The following is a 10977-nucleotide window of genomic DNA, read 5'->3' as shown; positions in this document are numbered from 1 at the left end:
TTGAGTCTCTCTCCACAGTGAAAAACAGCTGATGTGAATGTATATTGAGTCTCTCTCCACAGTGAAAAACAGGTGATATGAATGTATATTGAGTCTCTTTTCCACAGTGAAAAACAGGTGATATGAATGTATATTGAGTCTCTCTTCCACAGTGAAAAACAGCTGATATGAATGTATATTGAGTCTCTCTTCCACAGTGAAAAACAGCTGATATGAATGTATATTGAGTCTCTCTCCACAGTGAAAAACAGCTGATATGAATGTATATTGAGTCTCTCTCCTCAGTGAAAAACAGCTGATATGAATGTATATTGAGTCTCTCTCCTCAGTGAAAAACAGCTGATATGAATGTATATTGAGTCTCTTTTCCACAGTGAAAAACAGGTGATATGAATGTATATTGAGTCTCTCTCCACAGTGAAAACAGCTGATATGAATGTATATTGAGTCTCTTTTCCACAGTGAAAAACAGGTGATATGAATGTATATTGAGTCTCTCTCCACAGTGAAAAACAGGTGATATGAATGTATATTGAGTCTCTCTCCACAGTGAAAACAGCTGATATGAATGTATATTGAGTCTCTCTCCTCAGTGAAAAACAGCTGATATGAATGTATATTGAGTCTCTCTCCTCAGTGAAAAACAGGTGATATGAATGTATATTGAGTCTCTCTCCTCAGTGAAAAACAGCTGATATGAATGTATATTGAGTCTCTTTTCCACAGTGAAAAACAGGTGATATGAATGTATATTGAGTCTCTCTTCCACAGTGAAAAACAGCTGATATGAATGTATATTGAGTCTCTTTTCCACAGTGAAAAACAGCTGATGTCGATAAACAGTGTATTGTGTATCGCGTGGCTCAGTTGGTAGAGCATGGTGTTTGCAACGCCAGGGTTGTGGGTTCGATTCCCACGGGGGACCAGTACAGGGGGAAAAAAAATGTATGAAATGTATGCATTCACTACTGTAAGTCGCTCTGGATAAGAGTGTCTGCTAAATGACTAAGATGTAGCTACACTCATGCATAATTGAGAATCATATAATCGTAATGCCTTTTTTCTGTTTTAGCTACAAACTCATCGTCTTCATTCAATGATGCAGTGATACAGTATAGATCATGGTCCGTGTCCCAAAACGGCCCCCCCCCCTATTCCGTTTATGGGCTCCGGTCAAAAGTAGCGCACTATAAATAGGGTGTAACAGGGTGCCATCTGGGACATCACCTCGCTGTTCGTGTGGCTACTGTCTTGGCTAAACACCAGATACGTGGTGTCGTAATAATGCGTGAAAGTATCCATAGTTTTTATTTATTTTTGTTCCTTTGCAGTTGACGGATTGAATATCTCTTCTCCTCCTCCTAGAACAACTGTAGAAAATGTATCCTCGTAATCAAATACAGGAACAGGTTTGCTGTTACAGAATGTTCTAGGTTAGAAACAGTGGAGGCTGCCGAGGGGGAAGGAGCCCTCATAATAATGGCTGGAAAAGGAGCAAACGGAACGGCATCGAACAACATGGAAACCATGGAAACCACGTGTTTTGATGTATTTGATACCGTTCCACTGACTCCGCTCCAGTCGTTACCACGAGTCCGTCCTCCCCAATTAGAGTGACACCAACCTCCTGTGACTATAATGTTGTTCTAGAATATCCATCCGTGAACATTCTGGAATGCCCACGAACATTACCCGAAAATTCTCTCACTTCCTGGCGGGTGATGTTATAGAATGGATCTACAAATCTAGATTAGAATGTTCGTCTGTAAACATTCCAAACATTCCGCGGCTCTATCACTTCCCTGCGGGCGACGCTGGAGGTTTCCTGCAGCATCCCGGTCGGCATATTGACCGGAAAACGTTCCTCTTCTTCTTCTTCTTCTCCTTCCACTTCTTCGCTCCCGGAGAGGGAACCTCTTGGGAGACAGACTTCCGTAGTGTTCCGATGCGTTTCTCGTGCTCTCGGATCTTGCACTGCAGGTGTGACTGGATGGCGAACCCCAGACTCTCTAGATCCACCGATGCGCCGTACACCTCCCAGGTCATCCCCTGTTCGTCCCAAACCACGTTCTGCACCGGCCCAGAGTCCTTCCTCTCCTGTTCGGGGTCACCAGCTCGTTCTGGGTTCTCCGCAGTCAGTTTGGTGGTACTCTTCCCTGGGGCTGGCTCTGCCTGGAACAGGTCCGATCCAGTCTGGTTCCATTCCAACCCTGGTTTCTGTTTGTCTCTGCCCGTGCCTGGTTTGTGTCTGTGGGTCCGGTGAGAGGAGGAGTGGGAAGGAGAGGAGTGGGTTCTGTGTTTGTGGCTAGTCTTGGTACCTGAATTGCCTGTCTGTCTGGTTTTAGTTTTGCTGTGGGTCTCGGATGGTTTCTGCTGCTTGTCGTTTGTGACACTGGTCGGCAGCTCCTCATTGGTGGTCGGCAGCTTATCATTACTGTTCGGGAGCTCTGATTGGCTGCAGAGCTCGATGTCTATCTGACAGATGTGTTGGAATGGGGCTAGGCCAATAGGAATGCAGCACAGGGGCGGGGCTACTGCATTCAGTCCCGCCTCCTGGTTCTGCGGTGTGACCAACCTTGACTGACAGCTCTGTAAACCAATCAAAGGCCCCAGTTCTCCATTTAACCCCTGACCTCTGACCTGCTGGTCCATGCAGAGGTCACAGACAAGGACACTCCCCCTCTGACCCCCAGCTGTCAGCCCATTGGACCTCGAGTCTGTGTCTCTCTGAGAGCGTAGGGACAGGGTGAGCAGGCGGGGGCTGGTAGTGGCGGAGCGGTCACACACCTCCACTACAGCCTGAACCCCCACCTCCCTCCGGGCCTCACCCCAGGAACGCCTCACCTCGCTGGGGTTAGTCATGGTGCCGGCCTCTTTACGCACTCTGGAGCTCCCGGTCCCTGGAGGCTGGTGTTTATCCTTCTCCTCCTTTCTTCCCATTTCTTTCTTCCCCTTCTCTGTTGAGCTTGACAACGCTTCATCGTCGTTGCCGCCGGTGATGGCGATGACATTTCCGTCTGCCACGTGACTCGGGTCTCCCAGCGGGGCTCCATGTGGCTTGGTCTCCCGCGGCAACCCGCCCGCGCAATCGTCATGGCTACGCCCGTCACCCCAGCGATACTCTGGGGGGTTGACGTCCCTCTCCAGGGCCTCGCGCGTTGCCGCCGTGTCACTCTGCTGCATGGCCTTCTGGGATAACGTAGGTCCTCCGGCCATTCCCCCTCCTAACAGACGGGTGCCACTCTGTGATGTCATCGTCCCTGTCGACGACCCCTCTGAGACTTGGGCGGCCATTTTGGATTCCAGTCGGCGAGCTGCGTTTTCTAGAGTCGTCTCTGTGTTGTCCGTTGCCGTGGCGAAGGGGTCAGGGGTCAGGAATGGAGAATTATGGGGTGTGTTGACCTTGACCCCTAGTGATTCCATGGACAGGTCAGAGTCCGAAGCTCGTCCCCCTGTGATGATGTCAGAGGTGGTTGATGTGAGCATCACGTCAACGGTGGTTCTACATTTGGGGCTTGAGGTGGCCAGGGGGGCGGGTGGTGGAGCAGGACCTTTAGAACTAGAACCCTTCTGAGGATCCTTAGAACCCTGCACGGTTCTGGAAGCCGAGGGTTTGGAGCTCACCGCAGACAAGTGATGGGTTCTGGAGTGTTCTACTTTGGAGCTGGCATCCCAGGTGTGTTCTGTTCGGTGTGTGTGTGTTTTAGGGCTCGTGGTGTGTTTGATGTTGGGAGACCTCAGCCTTCGGTCGCTGCTGGTAGTGGTAGTAGGGATCCTGCTTTTCTTAACTTCCTCTCTCTCAGGCGTTGTTAGTGGTTTTAATACCCCTCCTCCTCTCCCATCTATACTCCCTCCTTTGCTCTGCCATGATCCCTCCTTTCCCGTGCAATCAGCCCTCAGACAGGAAGGGGAGGTGCCACTTCCACGTCCTCCATTCAACTTCCTGGTATCCGCGGCGACATGGGGCGAGGCCTCGCCTGGCGACAGTTGGAGATTGAGTTTAGGCTCCACCCCCCGGTTGGCGTTGGGTTCTGTGTTGCCGAGGACGGCAAGCATAGCCACGCCCCCTGCGCGGGGCGACTCCATCTGTGCGACCACCGTCCTCCGCTTGGAACCCGGGGGCGTTTCCATGGCAATGGCGTTGTCTTCTAGAACCCCTCAGGTACAGTTAGAAGTGAATTGATTGGTTGGAGTCAATGGTTGATCTTCACATTGATAACCTGGTGAAGAATTACCAAATGTATATTATAGTCAATAGGCCTACTTGAATTGCAGAACAATAAATGTGTTATTATTTCAAAGTTAGAAATAGGAAAATAGATATGATTTCTCTCAACACACATTTGTGACAGGACTATTCATTTGCTGTCACTGATGACACTCTGAAATACAGATGTGACTAAACTAAATATCCCCTCATCTCCTCTCCTGTCCCCTCACCTCCCCTCATCTCCTCTCCTGTCCCCTCACCTACCCTCATCTCCTCTCCTGTCCCCTCACCTCCCCTCCTCTCCTGTCCTGTCCCCTCACCTCCCCTCATCTCCTCTCCTGTCCCCTCACCTCCCCTCATCTCCTCTCCTGTCCCCTCACCTCCCCTCATCTTCTCTCCTGTCCCCTCACCTCCCCTCATCTCATCTCCTCTCTTCTCCTGTCCCCTCACCTCCCCTCCCCTCATCTCCTCTCCTGTCCCCTCACCTCCCCTCATCTCCCCTCCTCTCCTGTCCCCTCACCTCCCCTCATCTCCTCTCCTGTCCCCTCACCTCCCCTCATCTCCTCTCCTGTCCCCTCACCTCCCCTCATCTTCTCTCCTGTCCCCTCACCTCCCCTCATCTCCCCTCCTCTCCTGTCCTCTCCCCTCCCCTCATCTCCTCTCCCCTCCTCTCATGTCCTCTCCTGTCCACTTCTCTTCTCTCCCCTCATCTCCCCTCCTCTCCTGTCCACTTCTCTCCCCTGCCCTCATCTCCTCTCCTGTCCCCTCACCTCCCCTCATATCCCCTCCTGTCCTCTCCCCTCCCATCTTCTCCTCTCCTCTCCTCTCCCCTCACCTCATCTCCTCTCCTTTCCCCTCCTCTCCTCTCCTTTCCTTTCCTGTCCTCTACCCTCCTCTCCTTTGCTGTCCTCTACCCTCCTCTCCCCTCATCTCCTCTCATCTCCTCTCCTTTCCCCTCCCCTCCTCTCCCCTTCTCTCCTCATCTCCTCTCCCCTCCCCTCCTCTCCTGGGGTATCTTCCTGCAAATCTAAAGCTTATCAGGACCATCATTGACACCAGCCCATATATTCACCTCATCTATAGGCTATAGGTTATATATAAACATCCCTGAAACATACTGTGAGTTATATAAAACATATATTCATCTAAATTAACGTTTATATCGGAAAGGGAAACAGCTTTACACACAATCAACTGGTAATAAACTAAACCACACGCCTCCATACATACGCACCTTTCTCCCCGCTCGAATTCCACTACCTGAAGTTACTGTCGACCTTGGCAAGGAATCCATATCAGCCTATAGGGAGGCACATAACGCCTTAGAAAGATCGCGTTTTCTTGCAGTTATTTAGCAGAAATCAACGATTATTTTGAATCGTTTGTTGGTTTTTGTCAAAGCGATTACGATACACTTGCAATGCGTGTCCTTCTTGGTGCGTCGTTCATTTGTCAGCGAACGCGACTCGCTACCCTTTGCATACAGTAGATAGATGAATGAATGAAACGATGCATTCATTGGGGCGGAGACAGAGACGGAGATGGGAGATCCTAGAGTCGGGAGGGAGGCGAGAGAGAGAGATAGAGAGAGAGAGAGAGAGAGAGAGAGAGAGAGAGAGAGAGAGAGCGGCGGGGTGCCACCACGCCTTCAAGGATGGATACACGAAAACATCACGGGGCAGAGAGCGGAAAATAGAAGAGAACCCGAGCTATCTAGGTCGCGCGTCTCACATATTCTATAATCTATTTAACCATCAGGGTTTCCTAAGAGGAGGGTTTAGTATAACCTACACAAGAAGTGTATTGATCATTTTTAAAGGGGTCTTGGTGCTACACATTGGCGATTTTAGCATGTAAATCTTGTTGGGGAAAGCTCCCCAAAATGTTGTAAATGCATCCTAGCAAAGCCGCGACACAACACTGAACAATACATTAATTGCACTATAACGGTGACAAACGGTGCCCACAAATTGTTAGGGTCTACATAAAGCTGTCCCAACAGCAGAGCTTTCTTTCCAGCACCATGGAATGAATCCTTACCACTGCTACACCTGGCTATTAGCGAAACCGTTCATTCAGACCCATTTACTACCTTTAAAAAGAAAACATAGCTGGTATGGCTGACTTGTGGTTTCTACTGACAGTTGAGATGTACAAACTATGGCATAAGGGGAAGATAAACGGATAAAAGGCTATCCGTAATTTCTATTAAGACACGGACGTAGTCAATATAACTATTTGTTCAGCACTTTTGAATGGCAGCAACAGAATTCAGAACACGGGCTGTTCTTACAGTATTCTCCCTGTACACCAAGTCAGAACCGTATAATAAATAAAGGGGGTATATAAACACAATGAAAGCTCTTACAATATTCGATGATATGATTTCTCTTAATTAAACAGGTTATAGGCTACATGTACATCACCAAGTCAGAACAATAGGCTAAGTTATGAGGGGGAAAGGGACCAAATTATTAGGGTGAAGCACATGGCCTCCTAAGAGCTTACTACACAACATGCACTTAGTATTACTTTCTTAGCTACAGTATACATATCTCCCTGGCACATTACATCATTTATGCAGCAGCATACAATACATTTTTGGACTCACCTTGTTGTGCTGTGCTCACAGCGATCCTTGTGGGCAAATTTTGTCATCAAACATTGTCATCAAAGTCTGGCATTCTCTGCATTTATGGTGATTCCAAGACAACTGGGAACTCTGAAAAAACAAGGTTGAATCATGACGTCAGTGATCTTCAGGTCAGAGCACAAGAAATGTCAGAGTTCCCGACTTGGAATTCCGAGTTGGATGACCGTTCAAAACGTATTTTCCCAGTCGGAGCTCGTTCTTTTCCAAGTTCCCAGTTGTCATGAACTCACTGAAGCCTGCGATTTCCCAGTTCTGAGTTTCTTGTTGTTTTGAATGCGGCAGAAGTCATGCTGGATTGACAGCATGGCCAAAGTATTCAACCTTTTCTTGCCCATGGCGTGTGAATGTTTATGCTTTTAAGCTTGGAAAAGAGACTCTAAACCCAAACTTGTGACCACACACCTACTTCCCTGAATAGCAGGCTAATGATTGCTATGCAACGCTTGCAGTTAGCCACTGATTCCTTCCAAACCACTCATTGTTGAATTTGCGATTTCCAACTTGTGTAATGTTTATGTCCAACGGCCGATGAGCACCGATACGTTTTATCCATCATTTATTTTCAAGGATTGAAAAGGATTTGCCAGTAGATTGTCAATTTCATTCATGATGATGATTGCTTGTCTAGCTTGCTAGCTAAGATTTTGGAAAGTATGACGTTAACATGTACAGTTCAATAAAAGCTACTGTAGATATAACGTGATTTGATATAATTTTATCTGTGGCCAATGACCTTGAGCTTTCTTGGATGGGCACTTCTAATGTGACTCTATGGCAGCACCCAAGGGGCTTGAATTTTCAAGCTCCGACCGTAGATTTTGCGGTGACGTAGTGTCTCCATGAGTGACAGAATACTGAGCCAATCATGGCGCAACTATAGAACATTACCAACCCCTACGCTCCGTATTTTCCGCTGGCTGCCCCACCACCACAGAAAGCACTGAGCTAGGCTGAAACACCAGCAGTTTGAAGCTTTAGTCAAGAAAACAAAAAAGAGATCAAATTTGTACGTTTATTAACTCAATGATTATTATGCTTCAAACTGATATGTGACACATATTAATGCCAAAATAACATGCAAATCAGGCAACAAAAAAATTATATCATAAACAATACCAGTCAAATGTTTGTACACAAACACTCATTCAAGGGTTTTTCTTTATTTTTACTATTTTCTACATGAAATAACACATATGGAATCATGTAGTTACCAAAAAAAAGTGTTAAACAATCAAAAAAGAATGGAGATTCTTCAAAGTAGCCATCCTTTGATGACAGCTTTGCACACTCTTAGCATTCTCTCAACCAGCTTCATGAGGTAGTCACATGGAATTCATTTCAATTAACAGGTGTGCCTTGTTAAAAGTTAATTTGTGGAATTTCTTTCCTTCTTAATGCCTTTGAGCCAATCGGTTGTGTTGTGACAAGGTAAGGGTGGTATAGAGAAGATAGTCCTATTTGGTAAAATACCAAGTCCATATTATGGCAAGAACAGCTCAAATAAGCAAAGAGAAATTAGTCCATCATTACTTTAACCTGTTATGGCTAGGGGGCAGTATTTTCACGGCTGGATAAAAAACGTACCCGATTTATTCTGGTTACTACTCCTGCCCAGTAACTAGAATATGCATATAATTATTGGCTTTGGATAGAAAACACCCTAAAGTTTCTAAAACTGTTTGAATGGTGTCTGTGAGTATAACAGAACTCATACGGCAGGCAAAAACCTGAGAAGATTTCATGCAGGAAGTGGCCTGTCTGACAAGGTGTCGTTCTTCTTGTCTCTGTTTATTGAAGAGTGAGGATCTTAGCTGTCCCGTGACACTTCCTACGGCTGCCATAGGGTCTCAGAAGGCGGCAAAAAGCTGAATCGTGGCTTTGCAGGCTCTGGCTGAAAAAAAGTAGCGCGTTTGGGTAGTGGCTGGTTACAGTACTGTGAGACTCAGGCTCGTGCCCGCGTCGACCGAAAGCTTTGTTTCTTTCCTCAGTTTAGCTAAATGGACATTCCAGGTCGGAATATTATCGCTTTTTTACGAGAAAAATGGCATAAAAATGGATTTTAAACAGCGGTTGACATGCTTCGAAGTACGGTAATGGAATATTTAGATTTTCTTTGACACGAATTGCGCCATGCGCACAACCCTTCTTTACCATTCGGATAGTGTCTGGGACGCACGAACAAAACGCCGCTATTCGGATATAACGATGGATTATTTTGGACCAAACCAACATTTGTTATTGAAGTAGCAGTCCTGGGAGTGCATTCTGACGAAGACAACAAAAGTTAATCAAACTTTTATAATAGTAAATCTGATATTGGTGAGTGCTAAACTTGCCGGGTGTCTAAATAGCTAGCCCGTGATGCCTGGGCTATGTACTTAGAATATTGCAAAATGTGCTTTCACCAAAAAGCTATTTTAAAATCGGACATATCGAGTGCATAGAGGAGTTCTGTATCTATAATTCTTAAAATAATTGTTATGCTTTTTGTGAACGTTTATCGTGAGTAATTTAGTAAATTGTTAGCAAATTCCCCGGAAGTTTGCGGGGGGTATGCTAGTTCTGAACATCACATGCTAATGTAAAAAGCTGTTTTTTGATATAAATATGAACTTGATTGAACAAAACATGCATGTATTGTATAACATAATGTCCTAGGTGTGTCATCTGATGAAGATCATCAAAGGTTAGTGCTGCATTTAGCTGTCTTCTGGGTTTTTGTGACATTATATGCTAGCTTGAAAAATGGGTGTCTGATTATTTCTGGCTTGGTACTCTGCTGACATAATCTAATGTTTTGCTTTCGCTGTAAAGCCTTTTTGAAATCGGACAGTGTGGTTAGATAAAGGAGAGTCTTGTCTTTAAAATGCTGTGAAATAGTCATATGTTTGAAAAATTGACGTTTTTGTATTTTTGAGGAATTTGTCATTCGCGCCACGCCTATCATTGGATATTGGAGCAGGTGTTCCGCTAGCGGAACGTCTAGATGTAAGAGGTTAATTAAGACATGAAGGTCAGTAGGTCAGTCAATCTGTAAAATGTCAAGAACTTTGAAGGTTTCTTCAAGTGCAGTCACAAAAACAATCAAAGCGCTATGATGAAACAGGCTCTCATGATGACCGCCACAGGAAAGAATGAACCAGAGTTACTTCTGTTGCAGAGGATAAGTTCATTAGAGTTAACTGCAGATTTCAGATTGCAGCCCTAATAAACGCTTCACACAGTTCAAGTACACATCTCAACAGACACATCTCAACATCAACTGTTCAGAGGAGACTAAAGGACACCAATAAAAGTAAGAAACTTGCTTGGGCCAAGAAACACGAGCAATGGACATTAGACCGGTGGTCTGATTAGTCCAAATTCAAGATTTTTGGTTCCAACCGCCGTGTCTTTGTGAGACGCAGAGTAGGTGAACGGATGATCTCTGCGTTTGTGGTTCCCACTGTGAAGCATGGAGGAGGAGGTGTGATGGTGTGGGGGTGCTTTGCTGGTGACACTGTCTGTGATTTATTTAGAATTCAAGGCAGCATGGCTACCACAGCATTCTACAGCGATACGCCATCCCATCTGATCTGCGCTTAGTGGGACTATCATTTGTTTTTCAGCAGGACAATGACCCAACACACCTCCAGGCTGTGAAAGGGCTATTTGACCAAGAAGGAGAGTGATGGAGTGCTGCATCAGATGACCTAGCCTCCACAATCACCCGACCTTAACCCAGTTGAGATGGTTTGGGATGAGTTGGACGGCAGAGTGAAGGATAAGCAGCCAACAAGTGCTCAGCATATGTGGGAACTCCTTCAAGACTGTTGGAAAAGCATTCCAGGTGAAGCTGGTTAAGAGAATGTCAAGAGTGTGCAAAGCTGTCATTAAAGAAAAGGGTGCCAACTTTGAAGAATCTCAAATATAAAATATATTTTGATTTGTTTAATACTTTTTTGGTTACTACATGATTCCATATGTGGTATTTCATAGTTTTGATGTTTTCACTATAATTCTACAATGTAGTAGGTGTGTCCAATCTTTTGACAGGTGCTGTGTATATTATGTATTTTTTTGCTGAACAGGTGGGGCTCAAAACAGCTGGGGCTCTGCGCCTGCCCTGAATGCT

General features: G+C 45.8%; 1 protein-coding gene across 1 annotated transcript; it reads right to left on the bottom strand.

Moving 5' to 3' along the window:
• Positions 1–274: 274 nt before the first annotated feature.
• Positions 275–5786, bottom strand: gprin3a (GPRIN family member 3a). The gene is made up of 2 exons (XM_014156827.2): positions 5445–5786; positions 275–4220 (listed from the first exon to the last, which is right to left on the bottom strand). Exon 2 carries the CDS (start codon positions 4129–4131, stop codon positions 1795–1797), a length of 2337 nt encoding a protein of 778 aa, XP_014012302.1. The 5' UTR covers positions 4132–4220; positions 5445–5786; the 3' UTR covers positions 275–1794.
• Between the last annotated feature and the right edge of the window lie 5191 nt (positions 5787–10977).

Source organism: Salmo salar, unplaced genomic scaffold (assembly GCF_905237065.1).
Source record: "Salmo salar unplaced genomic scaffold, Ssal_v3.1, whole genome shotgun sequence".
NCBI lineage: Eukaryota > Metazoa > Chordata > Actinopteri > Salmoniformes > Salmonidae > Salmo > Salmo salar.
The sequence above is the reverse complement of the archived record's forward strand: the minus strand, read 5'-3'. Positions and strand labels throughout refer to the sequence as shown.